This window comes from Eumetopias jubatus, unplaced genomic scaffold (assembly GCF_037043125.1).
Source record: "Eumetopias jubatus isolate StellerSeaLion01/CBP00866 unplaced genomic scaffold, mEumJub1_p1.0 scaffold_3, whole genome shotgun sequence".
Classification (NCBI taxonomy): Eukaryota; Metazoa; Chordata; class Mammalia; order Carnivora; family Otariidae; genus Eumetopias; species Eumetopias jubatus.
The window spans coordinates 163,980,670-164,006,643 of record NW_028274809.1 but is presented as its reverse complement, the minus strand read 5'-3'; the positions used below and the strand labels follow the sequence as shown (position 1 = coordinate 164,006,643).

Here is a 25,974-nt window from a genome sequence, read left to right as displayed (position 1 = left end):
GGCAGAGGGAGAGAGAATCTCAAGGAGACTCCTCCCTGAGCATGAGCCTGACACAGGGCTCAATCTCATGACCCTGAGATCATGACCTGAGCCAAAATCAAGAGTCAGATGGATGTTTAACTGACTGTGCCACCTATGCACCGTTATTTTAAGATTATTTATTTTGGGAGGCACGTGGGTGGCTCAGTTGGTTAAGCATCTGCCTTTGGCTCAGGTCATTTTCATAGGGTCCTAGGATCAACCCCCACATCGGGCTCCTTGCTCAGCAGGGAGTCTGCTTCTCCCTCTCCCTCTGCTGCTCCCTCTGCTTGTGCTCTCTCTCTCTCAAATAAATAAATAAAATCTTAAAAAATAATCTTTTTTTAAGATTTTATTTATTTGAGTGAGAGAGCGCACACGAGAGAGCACGAGCGAGAGGGAGAAGCAGTCCCCCCACCCCTGCTGAGCAGGAAGCCCGACTCAGGGCTCAGTCCCAGGGTCCCGGGATCATGACCCAAGCTGAAGACAGGTGCTTAACTGACTGAGCCACCCAGGTGCCCCTATTTTAAGATTATTTGAAATGTTCACAATATTCTTGAAATCTTTGGAGGTGGTTTGGAGATGTCCTACCGTGAGAATCAGAAATCATTGTTTTAGATAAGGAGTGTGTTGCTGTGGATACTTACATGTCTATCTGAACAGGTTGCTTACTGCTATTTTACATACAAAGTATTCCAGATATCTATTGCTGGGTAACAGGCACCACCAAAATTTAGCATCTTCAACAATAATTTATTATCTTTCCTGGTTCTTTTGGTCGACTAGGCTTAGCTTGAGCTTCGCTTGAGATCTCTCTGGCAAGCTGCATGGTGGCTAGAGCTGCAGGCATCTGAAGGCATGACTGGGCTGGAAGTCACCACCCTGGTGTCTTTCTGGTGCCTAAGCTGGGATTGTCTGGAACACCTGAGCAGCCATCTGGCCATTCCCTGTGGCGATCTTGGGCTTCCTGGTAACCTATAGACCCCAGGGTGTTTGAGCTTCTCACATGAGAGCTGGCAACCCTCAGAACAACATTCCAAGAGACCCAGGCTTTCCTCTTACACTCTAGCCCCAGATGTCCCTCAGTGTCATCTCTGCCACATTCCATTGATCAAAAGGGAGATTTAGGTTCAAAGAGAGGAGTCTACAAAAGGCAACGAATACTAGGCGGCATGGTTATCGGGCATTGGAGACTTGCTACACATTATATATACAACATAAGTTTAAATATCTCTTTACAAAACCTGGGGGGAACATAAGGGAGATTAATTATTAATTTTATTTGAGCTGCTGGTGTCTTGTAGATTTAGTCTTTTTTTCTTTCACTGCGAAAAGGTATGCCCTGAGACAACTTTGTAAAGATTATTGCCCTTGAGGTCTGATGTTAAAATTAGTTTTCACGTCTCAAATGGTGTCACTTGTAAATCAATCAAAAAATTACAGTGGTTTTTAGTATATGTGCTGCCGAAGCGAGCACAAATTACAGTGGTTTTTAAAACAATCTTTTATTCTAATACATGAAGATACAGTTTTGTTTTTAGGAGGACTGAAGTTATCTCAAATGCTCTTTTAAAAATTATATTTCTACTTTGTACCACACTTGAAATATTTAGCAAAAATTATCATCATGATGGGTATCCCACCTTGTATCTTCAGAATTTTACTGTTGATGAAAAACGTTTATTATTATTATTATTTGGTGTCTGTAAAATCCACTTTCTACAAGGGCTACATTGAAGCCGTGTAAATTCCCTAAGGGTCAGGTTTGTGTTTCAGCCTTTGGCACCAGCTTTTTACAGAAGGATCTCTGAGCAACTTTGACAAATACAGGTTGCTGTTCTGACTTTTAAAAATGAAGTTAATGAATTAATTAAATCATTGCCAACCCCAGAAGACTTAAAGAAATGTTATTTTTGCATTCTAATGGTGGGTTATTGTGCTCATCTGCCTTAATTCTTTGCTGAAGAATTAATTGTTCATAGGTTCTTCTTGTCAGCTGCCCCAGGTAGCCCTGGGTTTCCTCTCTTTGTAGGTGGTGTTGGGGTGGCCCAGAGCCACCCCGTGAGCAGTTCGGTAAAGGACTCTTCTGTTGCATTTCACACATCCTGGCAGCTGACACCTTCATGCTGTGAAGTCACAGTGGGTCAGGAAACTCATGTGGATGCAGGGGGAGGAAAGGGTGAAAAGCTTACTGCCTGGTAAGTAGGTTCTATAGCATTTTCCCATTTTCCTTCCTCCAAATGAGTATCAATGTGACTGCTTTCCTGGTAGCTTAACGAATTATCTTCCACGTGGGGCCTGCCATATTTGGTAATTGGCACTCAGGTGGGGGCCGGACACGGTGAGGGACAGTGCTTTAAGGTGATGAGACCAGCTGGCTTTGAATCATAGGGAAAATATATTCATTCGAAATACACTGGCTTACTCTATAAGAAAAAATTCTCAGTATATCAGTTCTCTTGTATGATATCATTCAGCTGAATGGATCAAATTATCCTTGCTTTAATTATTTCCTATTGATCTGAGTACATACAGCCTTCATTTTCTCTTACTAAGGGAATATTTAAATGAAGCCTCATGTTGGAACAGATTTCTTCCATGCACAGTGCCTGTGGGCTTCTGTTCCAAACACTGCCGCATTTGAGAGGCCAGTGCAAGCTGATCATTTTAACTCTCTTCACAGTCATGCTGTCAATTGCCTAAGAAACACTTTCTTCCTCTCAGGTATCTTTTCTTCTGATAGGTTCGATGATGCAGCTGGGGCTGCTGCCGAATAGGAGCCTGGCTGCGCAAAGGGCTGCAGGGAGGGGGGTCCTGCTAGGATGCTGCCAACAGAGTGGCCCAGAGGCGGCCCCTCCATGGGAGCAGTGTGGAGAAAGCGGCAAGATGGCAGGGGAGGCTTTCGAAGGGATTTGAAAAGTGATGCTTTAGTTATAATATTTAGAAGAACATGTTCAAGTAAAAACAGCTCCAACCAAATGAGGGACACACTTTATCACTTACTGAGAGGTACTTTCAGTGTGATCCTGACTCAAAGATTAAATAATTGTCACTGAATTATTCAGAAATACATGGTTTCTAGACAAGCATAGTTTCACTTCTTTCATTTTTTAAAGTCAGAAATGACTCTCAAGCCGTGTTTCAAACAGACGGGCATTGGGCTGTTCCAAAGGCTTTTTCCTGAACCTCCAGGTTGGCTCCTGTAAGGACACCAACTGTAACTGGGATGGGTTGAATTGTCCATAATAAGAAGGACAATAGAAAGCAGGGGGAATTTAAGTGAGACGATGACATCTGGATGTTGATTTCTGCATTTACAACTCAACTAGATGACTAAACTAATCTTCATGATTTCTGTGAAGGTTCTCTGTTTGCTATGACTCAGATAAAGCCATGACACTTTTTAACGTTACTGTGTGTCATACATTCTTTTGATGTCCTCTGCAGCTGTCCGTGCCTGGGCACCCAGGGTTTAGCAGGAACCAGAGTAGCCTGTGGAACGCTCATCTGTTTTGGAGTGTTTCACTTGCTAGGAACTATCCCTATACTTTTTTTTTTAATTATAGAGTAGGGGAAGAGGGGGGAATAAAACAATCTCACCGGGTGATAAAAACCTGCAACATCGCAGGTAGATTTCATATGGATGGGAAGAGACCACACACACACGGGCGCATGCGCACAGGTGCATCCTTCTGCCGGAAGGAGGAGCAGCAGATCTTACTGTGACCTTGCCCTGCTCCCTTCAGTTCCCTGTGGCTTTGCTCTGTGCGGGGAAGTCCTGCATTTCTCCAGTGCCATGAAGCTTCTGTTGTCACAGGTTCTGTCTCGGCCCAGGAAGAACCGGAAGCTACGAATTCTACCTCTGGAAGGTTCACATTCCCACCAGGGGAGGAGTGAGGAAGCACAGCTGGCCCCGAATAGGTACAGAGCACTTTCCTTGTCCTGTGTACTGATTTGCTTGTCTCTCTACTCACAGCTTATGGATTATAAGCTCATGATGGTAAGAGGCGTCTGTCTATTTTGTTGACCTGCACCAGGAACACCCTCTGGCATATGAAGCCCTTGACATAAGTTTGTTGATAATGAACGCCCACCATTTACAAAGCGTCTCCAAAGAGGTTCCCCTACGTAAGGTATTACAGGCCTAAAGGTGGGGTCATAGGAGATTCATCTGACGGGGATATCTGTTTTAGATAAAGGCTTCCGAGCAAAGTTGTTATAAAATACAACATATAAAAATTCCCTTTAAAGTCACATATTCTTGGGGCGTTTGGGTGGCTCAGTTGTTAAGCGTCTGCCTTCGGCTCAGGTCATGATCCCGGGGTCCCAGGATCAAGTCCCGCATCGGGCTCCGTGCTCCGAGGGAAGCCTGCTTCTCTCTCTGCCCCTCACCCTGCTCGTGCTCTCTCTGTCTTACTCTTTTTCTCTCAAATAAATAAATAAAATCTTAAAAAGAAAGAAAACTCACATAGTCTCATTTTCAGTGCCTGGGCTAAAATCATTACCGCTCTTTGTGACAGCTGTGAGCTGCTGGGGCTAGCAGCTTTAGTTAACACTGTGATAGAACCCACGGCTTGTAGAGCTCCCACTGCTACACAGCAGAGACAATTCCCGGAGTGGAGGTGACATCCAATTTTCCTGTGTTGTATCTTTATAGCCTACAAAACCACACAAATAGGAAAGAAAGGCATTTCGGGATGGGAAATGTGCAGGAAAGAGAATGTAGCAGGCCTCAAGCTGCTGTCTTTATTAAGGCCCATTCATGAGGTTCATCCTTGGCGGGCATCTGGGAGCTTGGCCCTTAACCCACTCCCTGACTGATAAAAATAGTTTGCTCTGCCGAGACTGTGCAGACATAGTTGTTCAGCAGACAATTATGCCAAACACCTGCTTTCCTTCTTTGAGTTTGGGATTATGATCATTGCTGGGCAGAGGGGACCTACGTGACCAGACACTATTAAAAACCTTGGGTGCTAATTCTCCCCAGGGGAGAAAGAGTGTACACACTTCAGTGAATTTTTCACTCCTGGAGAGAGGAACACATTCATGCATCTCCTAACTGGTGGGAGGGGGCATCTGAAGCCTCCAGATGCTGCCAGTGGCTTTTTCTCTAGTCGAACTTGTCACGTATCCTTTCACTGTAACAAACCTTACCCATGGGTACGAGAGTCCCCTATATTCTTCTAATGATCCCTGAATGTGCGTGTGGTCTTGGGGATCCCCAAAACACATATGCTAGCCAGCATCGTGGTTCCTTTGGTGTGTCTAGTGACAGGTAGTTTGACTTAAGGCCTTGAACGTGTGTAGAGGATGCAGAAACACGGAGGGTGCTGGAATGTGCCTCTCTCTGAGCTGGAGCTTTGGCCCCAGTCTCAGGTGGGTTTTCTCCCTTATGGCCCGGCCTGATCCATGTGGAGGACTCATTCGCCGACACATAGAGCCTATAACACAGTGGCATCCTTTGCTGCCACCCCCAAGGGAATGGAAGGGGAAAAGCAAGCATTTTCCACACTGCCTAGACAGCAGATCAGAGCGGCCCAAGCCCCCACCTTGGGCTTTCTCAGGGTGAGTGGCCCACAGGCCATCCTTGTTCTCCAGCTCCATGGACCCAAGAGACAAGTGGGCTTGATTTAACTCTTCCATTCCATCAAAGCTCTCCTTCAGCACTCTGGCTCAAAAATGCCCAAGCTTTTGACCCTTCTAAAAAGGAATCATCTAGAAAGGAATGTGGGGAGCCAATCTTTCCCTCTCTTACCTCTGCTTTTTTTTTTTTTTTGTATGTGGTATGGTGGGGGAGTGGGGGTGGGGGATGGTGTGCAGGACCGCCAGTGAGGAGGACCCTTATGTTCTCTCTACAGACCCATATTCCCTCATAGTTTTTCCTGCCAGTTAACTTGGTGTGCATAATAACCAATATCAAGGTCACCTTGAGTGCTGTGGTCCCCTCAGGACATCTTCCCCAACCTCTGCTGTTTGTCTGAAGCATCCATCAAAGCTGTGAAAAGATAAACTGAGGCGTATTAAATTTTTTTTAAAAGATTTTATTTAGGGGCGCCTGGGTGGCTCAGTTGGTTAAGCGACTGCCTTTGGCTCAGGTCATGATCCTGGAGTCCCAGGATCGAGTCCCACATCGGACTCCCTGTTTAGCAGGGAGTCTGCTTCTCCCTCTGACCCTCTTCCCTCTCGTGCTCTCTATCTCTCATTCTCTCTCTCTCAAATAAATAAATAAAATCTTAAAAAAAAAAACTTTAAAAAATAAAAGATTTTATTTGACAGAGAGAGTGAGCACAAGAAGGGGGAAGGGTAGAGGGAGAAGGAGAAGCAGACTCCCCACTGAGCAGGGAGCCTGACACGGGACTCGATTCCAGCACCCTGGGATCATGACCTGAACTGAAGGCAGATGCTCAACCGACTGAGCCACCCAAGTGTCCCTGTGTTAAATTTTTTTAAAGAGTTTACTTGAGAGGCGCCTGGGTGGCACAGTCAGCTGAGCATCCGACTCCTGGTTTTGGCTCAGACTGTGATCTCAGGGTCATGAGATCGAGCCCTGCTTCAGGCTCTGAGATTCTCTCGCTCCCTCTTCTTCTCCCTTGACCCCTCCTGCTAGTGCTTGCTTGCTCGTCCTCTGGCTCTCTCTCTCAAATAAATAAATAAATAAATAACATTACATTACATTAAAAAAAAGTTTATTTGAGCAAAAATTGATTTGAATTACATAGCACCCAACCTAGCCAGGTAGAAAGGAGCTCCAAGTTGCTGTGTAAGATGAGAGACTTATAGGTAGGAGGGAATAGGAACAGGGAAGTTACATTAGACCAAATAGATTTTTTATTTCAAGGTTACTTTCCTTTAGGGGATGGCGGGGGTCTGTCAGGCATATTGCCTAACTAGTGCTGTTCTGGAAATTCCTGAATGATTGGTTTGAGATTCCATTTCTGGGAGTGCTGAAACTGTAAGTAAACCTCATTTTAGTGATGTGGGGCTTAGCATAAGGACTCCATTTTGGGTCTGTGTCTTGCTTATAACAGGGGTTACCTGAGGATATTATTACTAGCCCTTAGATCTTGCCCCTAGAAATTTCTGAAGTGTATAAAGACAGGATAATTAAATTGTATCTGAAGGCCACAATAGAAACCACCACTTTGATCTCCCGTTTTATTTACTGTTCAAATTAATCACAGCTACATGATATGTCTTATCGAACAGCATAATCCAAGTGGTAGAGAGCCAGCCATAGAAAATTCTACACATTTCTAAGTCCTGTTTTAGCTACATCCTACAAATTTGGATATATGCTATTTTTGTTATCGGTTGGTTCTAAATGTTTTATAATTTTTATGACAATTTCTTCTGTGACCCAAAAGTTACTTCAAGGAATTTTTATTTCCAAACATTTCAAGTTTTCTAATCATCTTTTTTTTATATTGAATTTAAACTTAATTGCATTATGATTAGAGAAAATGATCTATATCTTCCAGTCCTTTGAAAAGTTGTTAAAACTTGCTTTATGGCTTATGGTCCTTTTTTGTAAATGTTCTGTGAGATATTTAAAAGATTGTGAAATCTCTACTTGTTTGGTGCAGATTCTCTGTAGGTCCTTTAGATAAAACATGTAAATTGTGTTTAAATCTTAATACAGTTTATTTATCTTTGGTTTTCTTGAGATATCAGTTACTAAGAGATTAGTGTTAAAATTCTCTCAGTATGGTATTGGATTCATGTATTTCTCCTTGTAGTTCAGTATTACTTAGAATTATTTTAATTACCTACTGATTTGAATTTTTTATCATTATGTAGTCACCTTCCTTGTTCCCAGTAATGCTTTTTGCTTGAGTTCTGTTTTTGTCTAACATTAACATTTATTTATTCCAGCTTGCTTTGGTTAGTATTCCATCCATATTTCTCCCATCTTTTTACTTTCGACTTTTCTGCATCCTTATGAGTCTTGGATAACTTATATAACTGGATTTTTAAGAAGCCTTCTGATGACACCAAAAGCAGGAACAATAACATTTTTATTTTTATTTTCTATATTTTTTTAATAAAATTTTTTTAAATGGTAAGATGGAGTTGATTGAAATTTAAAATTTTTGATCTTTAAAAAAGACCACTAAAAACATGAAAAGACAAACCACAGACTTGGGGGAAAATGTTTGTAAAACATACATCTGATAAAGAACTTATACCCAGGATATATAAAGAATTCCTACAACTGAATAAGAAGACAACCTAATTAAAATATTTCTCAAAAATAGGCAAGAATTCATCATTTGGAAAATGCAGACTGAAACGAGATACCATTACATACTCATTAGACAGGCTAAAATAAAAGAGACTGACAATTCCAAGGGTTGGTAAGGATATGGAGAAACTGGGACCCTCATATATTACTGGTAGAAATGTAATGGGATAGAGCTACTTTGGAGACGTTTTTTGGTTTTTATTTTTAAGATTTTATTTATTTATTTGACAGAGACAGAGAGAACACAAGTAGGCAGAGTGGCAGGCAGAGGGAGAGGGAGAAGCAAGCTCCCCACTGAGCAGAGAGCCCGATGCAGGACTTGATCCCAGAGTCCCGGGATCATGACCTGAGCCGAAGGCAGACACTTGACGGACTGAGCCACCCAGGCGCCCCTGGAGGTTTTTTTTATAAAGTTAAACATGTACTAACTAAATGACCCAGCATTCCAGCAACTAGGTATCGACCTAAGAGAAATAGAAAGATATGTTCACACCAAGACATACATGTGGATGATCATAGAAGCATAATTTGTAGTAGACCCAAACTGGAAACAGTCCACTGTCCATCGACTACTGAATGGGTAAATAAATGTATATTCATACAATGGAACAGTACTCAGCAATGAAAAGGAATAAAATACTGATACATATGTGGGAAAAAAAAAGCCCTGTTATGCTAAGTGAAAGATGCCAGACATGTAAGACTACATATTGTATGATTCCATTGTTTTAAAAATATTTTATTTATTTGAGAGAGGGCACAGAGGGAAAGTGAGAGGGAGAAGCAGACTGCCCGCTGAGCAGAGAGCCTGACTGAGGGCTCGATCCCAGGACCCTGAGATCAGGATCTGAGCTGAAGGCAGACGCTTAACCAACTGAGCCACCCAGGCACCCCTGTATGATTCCATTTAAATGAAATATCTGGAAAAGACACAACTATAGAGATAGAAAATGGATCATTGGCTGCTAAGGGCTGGAGGTGGGAATGAGGATTAATCACAGGCCTGCATGAGGAGTTTTTGTTTTTTGTTTTTTTGGCATGACAGAGGTACTCCAGGTATTCTGATGGCTCAGTTGATGGAGCATGCAATTCTTGATCTCGGGCTGTGAGTTTGAGCCCCACATTGGGTGGAGAGATTACTAAAAATAAAATCTTAAAAAAAAAGTACTCCAAAACTGGATTGTGGCAATGTTTGCACAACTCTGTAACTTTACTAAAACTCACTGAACTATACACTCAAACTAGATGAATTAATGATATGTAAATTAGAAACTAATAAACATTAAACATTGTTTTTAATTATACATAATCTTTGTGTTTTTTAACTGGAGTATTTAGTCCATTCTTTTTGTAATTATAGGTATATTTGGATTTTTTCCTGTTGTTTTATATTGTGTTTTTTGTATGTTCTACATTTCTCATTTTTTTTCCTCCCTTCTTGCCTTCCTTTGGATTTTTTTTTTCCTAACTCCATACTTCTCCATTTTTTAATTTTTTATTATTATTTTTAAAAGATTTATTTGTTTATTTGAGAGAGCGAGAATGAGAGAGAGAGAGAAAAAGTACATGAGAGGGGGAGGGTTAGAGGGAGAAGCAGGCTCCTCGCTGAGCAGGGAGCCCGATGCAGGACTCAATCCCGGGACTCCAGGATCATGACCTGAGCCGAAGGCAGTCACTTAACCAACTGAGCCACCCAGGTGCCCAATTTTTTATTATTTTTTTAAATTTCTCCCTCTATTAACCTGGAAGTGATACATTCTACTGCTGTCTTATAATGGTTACCTGGAAATGTCAACATGCATACTTACAAATCAAAGTCTAGAGTTAATAGCTTTACCCTTTTCTTAAATGACACAAGGAATTTAGACTACATTAACTACAATAACTCCCTGCTTATATCTATTGCTAAAGTTGTAATTTTTAACCCCATAAGACATTTCTGTTATTTTACAAAATCAATATTTAATTACTCACATATATACTTTTTTTTGTTGCCATCCTGTATTATATCTCAGACTCTTCATCCATGATATTTTTCCCAAGAAATTTTTGTAACAAATGGCAATATATTGTAGAGGTTAACAGCGTGGCTTCCAGAGCCAAACTCTTTTTACTTTTTACACTGCTTTTTATTTCTGCTTTATCAGTAAGGAAACCGAGGCAGAGGGTTACCCAGCAACATGCCTAGGGTCACATTTAGTAAGTTGTAGGGGCAGGATTTGGACCCACCAACTCCTTATATTTAAACCAATAGCACCCCCTCCACTGTGGAGGGTTTGTAAAAACCCGTGGTCTAAGAAATCTGTTGGTGGCACAATAGGCCAGAGGCCTTCTCCACTGTCAGCAAATTTGCATGTAGGTTCAAATTCCTCCTACATCTTGAGGTTCATGAAGTTCATAAAGAACTCCTCTGTAAAGATTAACTTTACAAGCAAATTACAGGTGACTTGAATTTCAGCCTTATGAATGCTTATAAAAATCAATTTCTCTGTGTTCCTTGCATATTTATTATTTTGCTTTAGGTACCTGGAACTGTCTGGCAAAATTTATAGGACACTACTCCTTCCATAAAAATCCAGTTCTCTTTCTGGACTCTCTCCACCTTGCTTCCCTTATTCCTGGGCAGATCGACCGTAAACCCTTGCTTTATAAAGCAAATAACCGAATTCTCCCCAATATAAAGTCACTTAGATGTTGATAAATCTCAGGAGAGATTGTACGATGGAATTGTTAAATCCTGGATAGATTTTGAAACCATCTCTGGTGGAGAGGGTCCTTTCAGCAGAGTGGTTAGCACAGAACAGTCTTCTAGGTCTTCTAGATTCTCTACGATCTTGAGAAGCCTTTCTACTGTGTCGTAGGACAGCATGCTGGAGGCATTGGCTCTGAACTTCTCCCGCAGGTCCTCCTGGCTCAGTGGCTTCCTCCAGTGGCCGTAGAAGGTATCCGAGCACTCTGTGAAGGTGGCTCCATCACTGAGAGTGACACTTACCTCACAGTATAGTGTGTTGAAGCTTGGCAGGTTGTCCCGAGGGTGCTCGAGCTCCACTTTCCCGAGCAACTCTCTCACCTGTGGCCTGTCGATCTGGCATTTGTGGAAGGATGGGACGGTGATGCCACCATCGAGCAGTGTGGTACAGGCCACATACTGGAACGAGTGACGAGCTTCATGCTCCGAGTCTGGGAAGGGCCTGTTGACATACTGGACATCTGGAATTCTGAGCACAATTCTCTCAACGCGGTCAGTGGGAAGCAGGGCTCTGTCTGTTACAAGGTGCTTTCGGACGGACGCAGCTGCGTCCGCCACCCAATGGGTGGCCAGATGTGCAGGGAACCTCTTGAAGGCCACATCCTGCTGGTCCAGCAGCCACGTATGGGAATCTAGGTTTGGAAGAACCTGTGGGGAGTAGTTGGCATAGAAGGCCCCAAAGCCCGTCTGCATGTCCAAGACCTGCTTGTTTCCTTGGAGACCCAGCATTGCCAGGAAAGCAGATTCCATCCCATGCCTGGCAGCATTGCCGATATGAAGAGGCTTGGTCTGAGTGGCAGCATTTGCCATGGGTGCCCCGGCATGAGAAACAGCAATAGCCAGGGCCTCTTGGCATTTTGTCATGCTGAGCCCTAGAAACTTGGATGTGGCAGCCGCACTACCCAAAGTTCCTACAACTGAGGGGGGATGGAATCTGAAAAGTAAAAAAAAAAGCGAAGAGTTGGAGCTTTACAGACCTCCGTCACCAGGAGGCAGTATAGTTAGTGGTCAGGCGTGTGGATGCCTCAGGCCTGCTGCCTGGGTTCAAATCTCAGCTCTGCCACTTACTAGCTGTGTGATCTTAGCAAAGTCACTCAACCTCTCTGCACCTCTTTCCTCTCCCATAAAATGGTGCTAATCATACTATCTACTCATAGGGTTTCATGAGTTTTGAATGAATCTACAGGCTTACAATAGTGCCTGACACAGTAAATTGTTAATTGTTGCCAGAAAAGCAAAAGTTGTTATTTGCTGAAACCCCACGTAAGTAGCTATAAAAAGGGAGAACCTGGTGGAAACTGTGAAAATCCACTCAGTATTCCAATTTACTCCTCTCCTAGCAGGCGGGATCAATTGGAAAAGTAAATATAAGATTGAACTACATGATACAGTCAACATGGGACCATTTTTGATTAGTGGGTTGAACAGTCAGTTTCAAGATCTTCTGAATGTTCTCAGTCTGAAGGACCTTAGCAAATATCAAAGTAGATTCTACTTTGAGATGGGATTGGGAAGATTCACAGTACCCGTGGATGCCAAAATGACATGAATCACCCTCGACTAGAGGCCCCAATTAATTTTATGCTCATGGTTGCTTGACCCTCTAAACCCAAAGGAGACTTTTCATTAGTACTTCTGAAGTCACACCTTTGTATATGGATATATGGTTTGATATGTGACTGGAAAATTGACTTAGCTGTCAGCACTAATGTTAATATTTTCAACTGAGCTAAGCTCTATGTCAGAAGGCTCCGCAGAGATAACGATAGACAGGTGAAGGGGACATGTGGGGGCAGATTCTCTCCGTACCTCTTTGGTATGTCACTGGCTTCTTTGGAGAAATGCAATAATTGGCCTTGTACTTCAATCCCAACATTGAAAGCCAGCAGCAGATCAAGGCCAGAAAATGTTCGACTTGAAGGGAGAGCTTCTGCTAAAGCCATGAGGACAGGAAGGACAGCTCCAGAAGGGTGGGTGGCAGGATGCCATGTGTCATCAAAATCCATTGAGTGAATCTATGTAAACAGACACACAACAACCAAAAACCAAAAAAAAAAAATAATATTTCTCTGAATGCAGTGACCAGTAAGGGTTTAGTTTCATAATAACTTTATTTGATATGAGATTTTTTAGATCTAATTATCAGAAAATAAAACCTATAAGCTGGCTGTAATTCTTAATCATATGGCTGGGCACTGAGACCTGCTGTCCTCTGCCCAGAGCAGACAGGACTTTGGGGAGCAACTAGAGAGCCCCCAGTGGGCTTGGATCTTACCCAGGTGGCCAGAAATCTCTGGCACAGCCCCTGGAAAGAGCTATATCCCCCTTAAAAATAAGGCTGTGAAATTAGGTGGTGGTTCCTCTCTCCCTCCCCCACCCTTCAAATAAGTTGCACTAAAAGTTTAATGCCATTTATTCCATATCAGGCCATATATTTTTGTACCTTTTCATTACGAAATAATTTCAAATTAACAGGGAAGTTGCAAGGACTCTTGAACCCAGATTAACTATTAAGCTATATTTTAAAATCATTATTTGCTGCTGTAGGTTTTATTCCTCTTCATCCTAGCCATCTGCTTATCCCTTATACGAAATAGTAATAACCAGAAGTTCACTTAAAAATAGTAATAACCAGAAGTTCACTTAAAAATAGAATTCCAGGGGTGCCTGGGTGGCTCAGTCGGTTAAGCATCTGCCTTCAGCTCAGGTCGTGATCCCAGGGTCCTGGGATCGAGCCCCGCATCGGGCTCCCTGCTCAGCGGGGAGCCTGCTTCTCCCTCTCCTTCCCTCTTGTGCTCGTGCGCGCGCTCTCTCTCTCTCTCTCTCTCTCAAATAAATAAAATCTTAAAAAAATAGAATTCCATGTCTGTTGGATGTGGCTGGTCTGGATGCTGGACATCTACTCCTGGATGAACTTGCTGGATTTGACTTTCAGTATTCTGAGCTACTGTCCCAAACCATAAAAATATCTCAGAAGTCCCAACACATTCACGTCTAAATTATATCTTGTATATAGATACAGACGGATGCTGACACACAAAGCAAAAAAACTCGTCAGATGAAAAGTGCTGATTTTTGCTTCAGAAAATGTAGACACCATATGGCCATTGTTTCTTTCTCAATAAATATCTAGTGAATGAATGGATGGATGAAAAGCTGGTTATTGAATAGAAACTGGCACTGGTTAGAACAAAAGGAACTGAGTCTAGATACCAAGTTTTATATTTTTTGCTATCTATATGCAAAGTTTAGATACCTTAGGGTGTTTTATCTAAGTCCTCCATCTTATTTCCTGTGCTTCACAATTTATTTGAAAAGCATTAATTCACTGTCAAACACAAAAAGTGAAGTAACTACATAGAAGAGAGGACAGACCACTTCATCTCTCTGAACTTCAGTAACTCATCCATGAAATATGGAAACCGAACAATTTCTGAGCTATTTCCTGGCTCTGAAATTATTATTGTCTCACAGTTGAAAAGATACGTAAGTCTCCTTACAGCCACACCGTTCACAAAAGCAGCATATGATGGCGGGAGCCTTAGGTCTGGTCGACCCCAAACACTGCTGGACATGTTGGAACTGTAGATCTGGAACCAAAGAATATCAATCAGAGATACAGAGTGAAAACACAACATGCCAAGTTACCACTTCAAGAGCCGTTCCTCATCTTTGGAGTCAATAATGGTGCTTATTTTTTTTTTTTTAAAGATTTTATTTATTTATTTGACAGAGACAGAGATAGCGAGAGCAGGAACACAAGAAGGGGGATGGGAGAGGGAGAGCAGGCTTCCCGCCAAGGAGGGAGCCCGATGTGGGACTCGATCCCAGGACCCTGGGATCACGACCTGAGCAGAAGGCAGACGATTAACGACTGAGCCACCCAGGCACCCAATAATGGTGCTTATTTGAACACTTTGTGCTGGATTGCAGCCTTAAACCATTGGAATTTTCTCTTCCTTGTAGAGGAATACACAACTTTCCCCATGGAAGGGAGAGGAGATGTTGGGGCTCTGTCCCAGACTGAGATCCACAGGTGTGCCAGGGAATGGAGTCTGAATTTCTTATTTATTTCTTGAGGGTAAATACCAGGGAAGGTGGACCAATTGTCTATACCAAGTACATCCTTTGGACGGTGGGTGCTCCATCTCCCACATAACACACCCACTCTGCTCAGAGTGCTGAACCAGCTTTTTCTCCAGAGACTCTTAAAGTCTTTGCATGAATAAATGGTAGATGCTATTGGGGTAGACGCTATTCCTAAGATTGGTCTATAGACAGTAACTTAGCAAAGAATATGGTTGAATATTAAAACTCATGAATAGAGCATAAAACCATATACAGCGATGGATGCTACACACACCAAGTACTATCTCTAAAACAAAGAGTAGAATAATAGACCATAAACACATATCTCTGGGCACATTGGCAGGTATACCTCATGAGCAGGCATTTGGTTTTCTATCTAAAGTAGACACCGAGCTTCTTACCTTACTATATTCGCTGGCTTTGTGAAACACTTCTGTACTGGTTCCCAGGAAGCCAACGCCCAGAGTATCCAGAATCATTCTCTTGCTTCTTTGAATAACGTTATCTGTCAGGTGCCCCACTGTCAAGCCATGGATCACTCTGGCAAAGCTTTCTGTGACAGACTTTAAAGAGAAGAGTGTTAGAACATGCTACATGCAATTTGTATTTGCTTATTCCTCGCTATACAGGAGCTTGAGGTACTTTTATGTGACGAGTTTTGCTCCACTAGGGGAAAGCCAGTTAATCAACCTAAGTTGAATTCCTGAGAAATGATGAGCACGGAGCCCCTGCTATGTGTGAGGCAAAGGGATGTGGAAATGCCCAATAGCCAGTTTCTGTCCTCGAGTTGAGGACACAGGCCAACATGCAGGTGATGGCCACAGAGAGGGTGGGCTATGGCGGAGGGAAGCACAGAGTTAGGAGACCATGAGAGGGACATCTTGCTCATAAGGTGGGCATGCTGGGGGGCGCCTGGGTGGCTCAGTTGGTTAAGCAACTGCCTTCGGCTCAGGTCATGATCCTGGAGCCCCGGAATCGAGTCCCGCATCGGGCTCCCTGCTTGGCAGGGAGTCTGCTTCTCCCTTTGACCCTCCCCCCTCTCATGCTCTCTCTCTCTATCTCATTCTCTCTCTCAAATAAATAAAATCTTTAAAAAAAAATAAGGTGGGCATGCTGGGACCGGTGTATCCATCTAGGAGCTGCCATTATTAGATATGCGCCAGGTGTCATGCTGACTGTTGTAAATACAGTATCCATTGAATGCCACCAAGTTTCTGGGTAGGTATTATGAGCATCATCTCGCTTTGCAGGTGAGGAGACCCAGACTTGATGTTCCTGAGTTACACAACTCTCAGATGGTGGAGTTTGGACACATTCCTACAGGCCTAACTCCAAACTGCTGCATATAATTATTAAGCCACGTTTCTCGAGGAGGAAAAGAAACATCGGAACATGTGGGGTTCTTGTTGAAAATGAACATTTCTGGTCCCTACTCCAGACTTCCAGAATTAGACTACCACCCCACCTGCAAATGAACTAGAAGCTTTGGAAGCATAGCGCAGGATTCTGTGTTTTCATTAAGATCTTTAGGTGATTCTTAAATGTTCTAGTGCTATCATGTCCGACGTGGTAGCTACTCTCCACATCGACTATTGAGCATTTGAAATGTGGCTAGTCCAAACTAGGATGTGTCATAAGAGTAAAATAAACACTGGGTTTTGAAGATTTAGTAGGAAAACAAGAATATAGAGCATCTCAGTAATAATTGTAAAATATTGATTATGTGCTAAGATGATAATATTTAGGATATATCAGTAAATGAAATGTAGTATTATAACTAATTTTATCAGCTGCTTTTTAAAATATGGCCACTAGAAAATTTAAAATTACACTTGAGAACTACTTCCTGTCTATTCTTGGTGGTGGAGATTACCTGGAGGCATCGATACCTGAGCTGGTTATGAAGACTTAAGGGAGTCAGCAGGTGAAGGTGCCCGGGACAAGGATGGAGGTTAAAGGCAGAGGTGACAGCGTGGCCTGGGGCTTAGAGGTGTGAGGGATGCAGTGATTTAGGCAAGCCCAGCTGCAGAGCTGCACACAGGGGGCAGAGGTGAGAGGGGTTTGCAGGCTAGACTGAGTGGTGGAAGTTCCACCAGGCTAAAGACTGTGGCTTAAAGGGGAGCCATGGTGCTGTCTTTAAAAGGTTCATATGATCAGAACTGTGTTTTGCAAAGATCTCCATCAGCCCTCGTGCAGAGAATGGATTGAGAGGGGTAGACAAGGGCAGGTAAGAGACTGCTGTGATAGCCCAGGTTCTGGGTGGGGATACGACGGTGCCATGTGCCACGAGAGGGAGCACAGGAAGAGGGGCAGCTGTCTGGACAGTGACGACGGGCTAGCTGTGAACTTGCTGAATATGAAATGCCCGTGCTCATCCTAGTGGAGAAGACCATTCTTTTTTTTTTTTTAAGATTTTATTTATTTATTTGACAGAGAGAGACACAGTGAGAGAAGGAACACAAGCAGGGAGAGTGGGAGAGGGAGAAGCAGGCCTCCCGCCGAGCAAGGAGCCCAATGTGGGGCCCGATCCCAGGACCCTGGGATCATGACCGGAGCCGAAGGCAGATGCTTAACGAATGAGCCACCCAGGCGCCCCTGGAGAAGACCATTCTGCTGCCACCCACAAACCAGATCATAAAAACCTGCGGGATTATTTGCATTTCAGAAGCAGCAGAGTGTTTTGCCATTCCTTTAAATATCAAGTTCTTCAATGTATAGGTGGTTATTTTGTTTTCTACACGTCTTCCCAAGACAACATCTATTATGTACCACTAAAAACACCCACTCTTCAACTGTGTCTCACGACATGCCTAGTACTTAGCACCACTTAGTAAATGTCAGCTTGTTTCCCTTTTCTGTTCTGATTATTACATTGTTGTACAACTTCCTTTGCCTCTCTGAGCATCAGATACCGCTTTTTAAAACATAGGCTACAGGGCGACGGGTTTTTGAATCAGAGGATCTGGGGTGTGTGGGGCTCCCTGATGCTAAGATCAGTGTCTGGGCAGGGGTTCAGAGATGGAACCAGTGGCCATCTGAAAGTCCTCAACCTGCCCACCAGCTGGTTCCCTATTTTCAGTCTTGAGATGACCAAGTCACAGAACCCTTGCCATTTTCGAAAAAGAATGGGCTACGTCGTATGTCTCTGAAACTTTGGTAGAAAGGTGAGGGGAGCCTGGGGTGGGAGACAGCAGGAGAGAAGGCAGATGGGGCAGAGAGAGGGGGCTGGCACGGATGTTTCTAATCAGGATGGAGAATAATAACTTGGATTGTCCTGCTGCTAGAAATGTGGGTAAACATATTTAGGGACAGGGGCAGGGAAGGAGGGAAAAGCACTGGCTTGATGATCCACCAAGTAAACAGAACTGGTTGGATCCCTTGTTCTAAGCAAAATGACTTCTTTTCAAGCTCTCTTTCCATCCGCACAGCTCCCACAGTTGAAGGCATTTAGTGATTGGTCGTTCATCTCTCCGGGGTTAGATCCGACCTGGGAGAGGCTTATGCAGACACGTGTGTGCCTGGGGAGCATGTGTCATGGGGGCAACCACATGGAGCCTGGAAGGGGATTATGGCATCCGTTTGCATGATCCCATGGCGCTAGAGACCTGCGAAGGTAGGGCCCGCTGGGGATCTCCTGACAAGTCCTGGGTAAGTGCCTGCATCCCAAAGAAATGCTCCCGAGGAAGAAGGAACATGAGAACATAAACATGCAACTGCTCAGCTGTCTGTAGGATTGAATCCATCTATTTCTAAAATGTTTTTTTGGTCTTCCTGATTTTCTCATGGCATTTACAACTCTTTTTAGTAAAATACTGTTATCAATGTATAAATTAAGGCAAAACATGCAGCCATTTGATAAATATTTCACAAGTTCTTGCCATGTGTCTGGCACTGTGCTAAGCTCTCTAGAATATCAAACCAAGATGTTAGGATTCCTGCTACAAAAAGATTATCTTCTCCGGGGAACTAAGGACAGTAAACAGACATTAAAAAGGCAATCTGGCCATGCCATAATGGACACAGACAAAACCGGGAGGTTAAAATTCAATGAGCTTGTAATAATTCATTTTCTTCCTAATTCTGTGCAACAGAATCACATCTCTTACTGGTAAAACACCGATGAAAAACCAGATGCAGGTAATTAGATAGCTCAGAGGCTATGAGAAATGCTAAAATGCCGTTTTTGAAGAAAGCAGGAAGCTCTAAGGACATTGAGAAAAGGAGAGGTAAGCTAGAAAACCAATTTAAATAAGCCACGTAAGATGTAACAATACCTTGAGCATCGTGTCAAAATTGGAGGCGTATCTCAGGCGCGAACTGGAGGAGGACTTCACTGGCTGGGTGACACCCTTTATACCTTTCACTCTTCCCAGCCCATTCCCCTTCTCTTTGTTGTGACCCTAAAGTTTCCACTATTTCAACACCTCCCACATACATACGCTCATTTCAACTTCCTCATGATGAGTTGTTTAACCTACAGGGGATGAGGAATTAAACGAGGCCAGGAAGGAACAGAGAGATGGTCAAATGATTTCTCGTAGACATCAGGGAAGTGCACAGCAAAGGTAGGATTGCATCCTGGGCTTAGATGCCAGACATCAAACGCAGAAAAATGCACCCTCTTTTATCCAGGTATTCCTGCTTCGAAAAGTTTATGCTAAGGAAATCGGCATGGATGTATGGAAGAAAAGAAAACACAGATTTGCTTATAAGATTAAAAACTAAAAACAACCAAGTACCCCCAAACAGTGGGTTGCTGAAGTAAAATAGGGCATGGGCAGTGTTTAAGGCACACTCATCTCCCCCTTCATGTCACCCCTGTTGGTCACTGTTGTCTGGGGACAAATGTGCCAGCCTGAGTTCCTGGTAGCTTGACATTAAGAACCTAGAAGGGCATTGGGAATTAATCATGCTTTTCTCCTGCTCGACCCTTGTTGGGTCCTGCCCTGCCTTTCTGCAGATGCAGATCTCTGGTTCCTGGTCCTCTGCTCAGCTGCTGGGATACATGGCCTGCCTCCCTGCTCTCGCCCATGGCACTGGCCCCACAGCCTGTCCAGGCCTCTTTGCTTATAATCAATCACTCTGGTGTGGCTAGTCTGGATCTCGCTCTGCTTCTCTGGGTAATTACTGTTTCCTTAGTCTTAGACAATTGGTTTATACTCCTAGTGGTCCAAAAAAAAAAAAAAAAAAAACAGGTTATTTAACATCTGAGCAATTCCTAAGACCACTTTTACATGAAATGAAAATAGGCTATGATGACTTCAACCATCTCACCGTGGAAAAGCTTTATAAAGGAATGATGAGGGGCGCCTGGTGGTTCAGTCAGTTGAGCATCTGTCTTCGCTCTCAGGTCATGATCCCAGGGTCTTCGGATGGAGCCTGCTTCTCCCTCTCCCTCTGCTTGCTGCTCTTCCTGCTTGTCCTGTCTCCACCCCCCCCCCCCGTCAAATAAATAAGTAAATAAAATCTTTAAAAAAAATAAAGGAACGATGAGCTTTAGTAAGCCTGATGAGCTTTAATGAAAAGTGCCATCATTTAGCTTCTCTGGGCTCAAGTTTTGCCACTATTTTTTTTTTTTAAATATGTCAATTTGGCTAGGCTATGGTATCCATGTGTTGGGCCAAATACCAGTCTAGATGTTGCTTTGAAGGTGTTTTTCAGATGTGATTAACATTTAAATCAATAGACTTTGAGTAAAGCAGATTATAATCTATAATGGGTCTCATCCAATCAATAGAAGGCCTTAAGAGAAAACACTGAGATCCCCCAAGAAGGAATTCTGCCTCCAGATGGCTGTTCAGATTCCCGACTCCTGTGTCCACTCTTCCCTGGCTCTTCAGGCTGCCAACCTCCCCTGCAGATTTCATGCTAGCCAGCCTTCACCATCACAGGAGCCAATTCTCTGAAATCTCTCTCTCCATTTGAATTCATTCCAATCTCACACACACACACACACACACACACACACACACACACACCACTCTATTGGTTTTGTTTCTCTGGAGAACCCTAATACAAAATGCCCTCAAGGCCCCCAGCTTCCATATCATTTGTCTTTGTATCTCCAGTACGTTTAATCATCTCTGCCCCATTCTGGGTGCTGTGTGAATGAATGTGTGAGGGAGGGCATGAATGTGGACCCTAGGTGAGTATGGTAGCTCCAAGTCCCTCCCCTATTCTAGTTTTTGGACAGTTGAGGAATTGCACTTCTGCCCCGGGGGGTAACATTCTGCCTGCATGTCCTAAAATGGACAGTAGGGGCTTTCCTGAAAGGCTCTGGAGCTGCTGTGCCTCCATGGACTTCTGGAATGTTGGGGGACCAGTATCAGCTCAGGAGCTCATCCTGCGGAGGGATGAAAGCTGACTGTGGGAACAGCTGGCGTCAGGGAGTAATGAGGAATTTAAAGAGACCAATGGGACAATCCAGCAGGGCTTTGCTAGGAACATGCCTTCATGAGGTCACGTGAGTGACCCTGCAGGATCCAGCCCTGAGTGCTGAGCTCTACTGGGGAGGGACTGCCTCAACCTTTTAAAAAGGCTGAGGCATAGGGACACCTGGGTGGCTCAGTCGTTAAGCGTCTGCCTTCGGCTCAGGTCATAATCCCAGGGTCCTGGGATCGAGCTCCTCATGGGGCTCCCTGCTCCAGGGGAAGCCTGCTTCTCCCTCCCTCCCACTCCCCCTGCTTGTGTTCCCTCTCTCGCTGTGTCTCTCTCTGTCAAATAAATAAAATCTTAAAAAAAAAAAAAAAAAAAAGGCTGGGTGCCTGGGTGGCTCAGTTGGTTAAGCGACTGCCTTCGGCTTGGGTCATGATCCCGGAGACCTCCCCTCTCATGCTGTTTCTCTCTCTCTCTCTCAAATAAATAAATAAAATCTTAAAAAAAAAAAAGGCTGAGGCATAGATCAGAATGCCAGTCTGCCATTTTATACTTTGGATGTTCCTTTCCGTTGCAAGGCTAGATACTTTCACCGTGTAGGGTCTTTCCCTAGGGCAGTGTGGCTGGGAAGTCAGGTGAGTAATGAGATACTGCTTGCTGAGTAGGACTGGAAGACAACAGTGACAGGGATTTCAGGGACATTCACCAGGACAGTCACAAGTCCCTGCTCCCACAGAGTGGATACTTCTCTGTTGGTCTTCACCAGATGCAGTCCTTTTAGGTTACCCTAGATGGTCTCTGTTTACTTGTTTTTCTTTATTCCCCTTTAAGAATCCATACTGATCATCTTCCTCTTGTTGCAACACTCCTATACATGACAGCACATTCTTGTTTGGTCATGTTTTCAGTGTAGTTCTCAGAAATTATTGAGTTCTTGTAACTGGTAAGGTGTCTGCTTACTTGTGGCATATCATGTCTTCCTGAAATATCTTCATGGTCCTGACACCTTGTCATTGCTCTTAGACATCTCTTGTCTCGTCTCATCTTTAGCATGGGTCATTTGTACAGAACTCAGTCATTATCTGTGGATTTTGCTAGTTTAATTTGCAGAGGTAATCTGTGTGCCTCCATCCTGGGCGTCCCTCATGTTGCTCCAATGCATGAATCACAAGGAATAGATCCAAGAATGAATGGGACTGATCATGTTTAAAAGTATTAAAATTTGGGGGCGCCTGGGTGGCTCAGTCGGTTGAGTGTCTGCCTTCGGCTCGGGTCAGGATCCCGGTGTCCTGGGATCGAGCCCCGCATTGGGCTCCCTGCTCCGCGGGAAGCCTGCTTCTCCCTCTCCCACTCCCCCTGCTTGTGTTCCCTCTCTCACTGTCTCTCTCTCTGTCAAATAAATAAATAAAATCTTTAAAAAAAATAAAAGTATTAAAATTTTAAGGTAAATAATTAGTGGGAAGTTGGGGTGTAAGAAGGAAAATGCTTAGGAATGACATGATTGAAAAATACAGTAAGTCCAAAAGCAAGGTTGAATAGGGCCAAGAAGGTTAAAGAGTAGGCGAGTAAGTGAAAAATAGGAAATGCCACACGGTACACTTGCATAGGTTGTGAACCGCTCCTATGTAGGAGGGCTCCATCTACATCATAGACCTGGTAGCTCTGTAGGACTGCGATAATAACGGCATAGCAGAAACATGAAGTTTTTCATTCTGATGAAATCATTGTTTTATAACAATTTTTCTGACGAGGAAAGTAAAGTATGCTGGAAGACAATTCTGCCTGGGTCTCACACGTTTCTTCACATTTTGCCAGCGGACTCACTGACTGTTTATTCCAGATTATCTTTTGAAAAATGTGCGTAGTAAACAGCCTTGGAAAGTAGAAGTATTATCTCTGTGGAGGAAAGGGCAAGCAGGCTTACTGCCTACTGTAGAAGATTTGGGTTCCCTGAATTCAGGTTTCTCTCCTGTAATGAAATTCCCTGCATGTGTAGATGTCACCTCTTTCCATTGTTGTGGGCAAAGGGGCTTTTCTTGTTGCAAGAAAAAGCTGATACTCTGCTATTTCTGTGAGTAATAAAGTCCCTTGTTTCTGGCCCAGAAGTCTCGTGTCTTCTGCCACCATCCATGAAACTGTGGTAGGCTACATTGTTAGCATGCTTGTAGGGTAATATCGCAGTTCTTGACACGGTGTCTGGAAGAAGGGGAGCATTTTTCTGAATAGCAAAAAGGTGCTCTATGAACTACCAGCAGCCAGAGAGGAGCTAAGTCCAGAGCATAAATATAAAGAGGAGAGAAGGTGGGGATAAGCAGCGGAGATGGTTTTTCTAGCCATTTCATTGATCATCTATGTACAGTGAGGCCCCTCACAACTTCTAAGATCAGTGCTGACCTTGGTGTAAGATGCTTAACCCTTGCTATCTAAAAAACTCAAGTAGGGGAGATTTTAGAAATCTCTTCCTCAGGTAAGGCCCCAGGCCAATGATACAGACTCTCTAGGGGTGACAGGCCGGCATCAGTATTTTTTAACGTTACCCAGATGATTCCATCTGTAGCCAAGGTGAGAGCCTAAGATTCTGAGATTTACTGATGATGTTCCCTTCCTTCCGTCGAGTCAGCACTTACTGGTCTCTGACCTCCCACTCTGGGATTTAAGGCTTGCTCCTTCTCCAGATACGTACCTGGCTTCGTTCAGAGCCCTACAGTCTCTCCAGTTCTAGCCGGCTCTTTCTTCAGTCTTTCCCTGGGGCCCACAGATCTCTCCAGATGCTATCTCTTGTCTCCATACAGTTCTGACTTTTGTCTGATTTCTCCTAAGCTGTGTCAGGCTCCACTGGGCAACAAATTATTTCTTTAAAGACCCTAAGCACTGAAAAAAAGATGCTGTAAGCACTTGCCCGTTTCCCTTGTTGGGCAATTGAGCGTTGCTGTCACCTCATGTCACATTTCCCTGACGCTGAGCGGGGACGTCGGTGCGGCCTGTACATTGGATGGCAGGGGACATACCTGCTTGACAGAGTTTCAGCCGGCACCTGGCAGGGTCTGTTCCCCCAAAGCCCACTCAGCAGTGTGGGTGGATCTGTTAAAGGCTCATTTCTGGCAGTTAACTGGGCATTGGCCTGTCTGGCGTGGTTGTCTTAGCCCCAAGACAGCCTTGGCTCCCCTCCTCCTTGGCTCCCCTCCTCCTGGGAAATAACCCAATATGTGTTTTAGTTCATCCAGGCAAGCAGATTTACTTGTTAAGAAGAGTGGTTCTCAAACTGTGCGTATCAGAGTCACCCGGAGGGCTTGTCCCTAGAGTTTCTTTTATTTTATTTTTTAAAGATTTTTATTTATTTATTTGAGAGAGAGAATGAGATGGAGCATGAGAGGGGGGAGGGTCAGAGGGAGAAGCAGACCCCCCGCTGAGCAGGGAGCCCGATGTGGGACTCAATCCCGGGACTCCAGGATCATGACCTGAGCCGAAGGCAGTCGCTTAACCAACTGAGCCACCCAGGCGCCCCTAGAGTTTCTTTTAGAAAGTCTGGGAAGGTCCAAGAATGAACATTTCTGACAAGTTCCCAGGTGGTGTCTGTGCTCCTGGTGCCATACCCACGCTCTGGGAACCACTGCCTTACACCCGTGCTGCAGTGTGGTCCACACCAGCGTCCGCAGGGGGCTTGCTGGAAATGCAGAATTCCAGGCCCAGCCCGGACCTGTTAAATCAGAATCTATGTTCATTAAGTTTCTCAACATGTGATCTGTGTGCACCTTGAAGCATGAGAAGTGTTAGTTTAGATCACGTATTTTTGACCCCATTTAGGACTTTTAAATGTCAAACAAAGATAAGCCTTATTGGTTATCAATATCCAAAGTAGTCAGTACATTATACTATATTCTGGCCACAAAGGAGACCAAATAAGAATTTATGGGTGACTTAGGGCAAATCTATCACAACTCACTCCAAATGACTCAACATTATGTCCTTCTAACAGAGAGAAGGTAATATCTTCAAATTGATAGCAATTTAAAAGATTGTTAATACTCATATGCTCAGTGCAGTCTAATGCCAGACGGGAAAGATGAGCTTTTTTAGCCCCTTCTCTGCCAGTAAAACAATGGATGACATAACATACACACTTAATTTAGAGGTTACTTAGAGTTTGGATACTTTGAAAATCAGTCAGTTAGAAGTACATCTGTTAGTTCTGGGTCACTGATGGTAGGAGATAGAAAAAAAAAAAGAATGCAATTTTTACAGTTACTCTTACATTTTGGAAAAAAATAAAGATAGGCAGACAAGATAAAGTACATCAAGTTTGCTTTCTAAAAAGTGGGAAGAAAAAAAAAAGAGTATCGAGATTCTTGTTATTTTCCCTAAGTGTCAATGAAGATTTTGGATATCAGAATTAAAGATGAATGATCAGATAAGTGTCCAAACACAGTAAGAGAAAATAATTTGCATCTGTCAATAAATTCTGACAAGCTGTGTGAGAATAATCAAACAATACCAACAAAAC

At 43.6% G+C, this 25,974-nt stretch overlaps 2 protein-coding genes across 3 annotated transcripts in view; one reads left to right on the top strand and one right to left on the bottom strand.

Annotated features, from left to right (window-relative positions):
• The window catches only part of LOC114211495 (putative glutamine amidotransferase-like class 1 domain-containing protein 3B, mitochondrial), a 59,608-nt gene that overhangs the window by 4,950 nt on the left and 28,684 nt on the right, over window positions 1-25,974 (top strand). Inside the window, exon 3 of the mRNA XM_088021877.1 lies at window positions 2,051-3,939. Within this exon, the coding sequence (XP_087878003.1) occupies window positions 2,051-2,083 (33 nt within the window). The 3' untranslated portion in view covers window positions 2,084-3,939. The remainder of the gene's footprint in view (window positions 1-2,050; window positions 3,940-25,974) is intronic.
• Window positions 6,688-19,509, bottom strand: ACOD1 (aconitate decarboxylase 1). 2 transcript variants are annotated; one of them, XM_028106062.2, is made up of 5 exons: window positions 19,373-19,508; window positions 15,500-15,661; window positions 14,510-14,599; window positions 12,819-13,024; window positions 6,688-11,943 (listed from the first exon to the last, which is right to left on the bottom strand). In XM_028106062.2, the coding sequence occupies exons 1-5, from the start codon at window positions 19,379-19,381 to the stop codon at window positions 10,965-10,967; spliced, it is 1,446 nt and encodes a 481-aa protein (XP_027961863.1). In that variant the 5' UTR covers window positions 19,382-19,508; the 3' UTR covers window positions 6,688-10,964. The 2 variants fall into 2 exon arrangements, with proteins under 2 accessions (XP_027961863.1, XP_027961864.1); XM_028106063.2 differs by lacking the exon at window positions 14,510-14,599 and having other exon boundaries at window positions 19,373-19,509.

Bases quoted from the DNA above. Each gene is read 5' to 3' on its own strand.
- ACOD1 (XM_028106062.2), bottom strand. The intron at 14,600-15,499 runs GTAAGAAGCTCG...CTTTGGTTCCAG, and splicing joins AAGCCAGCGAATATAGTAAG to ATCTACAGTTCCAACATGTC. The intron at 13,025-14,509 runs GTAAGGAGACTT...CTGTTTACATAG, and splicing joins CTTTTGTGAACGGTGTGGCT to ATTCACTCAATGGATTTTGA.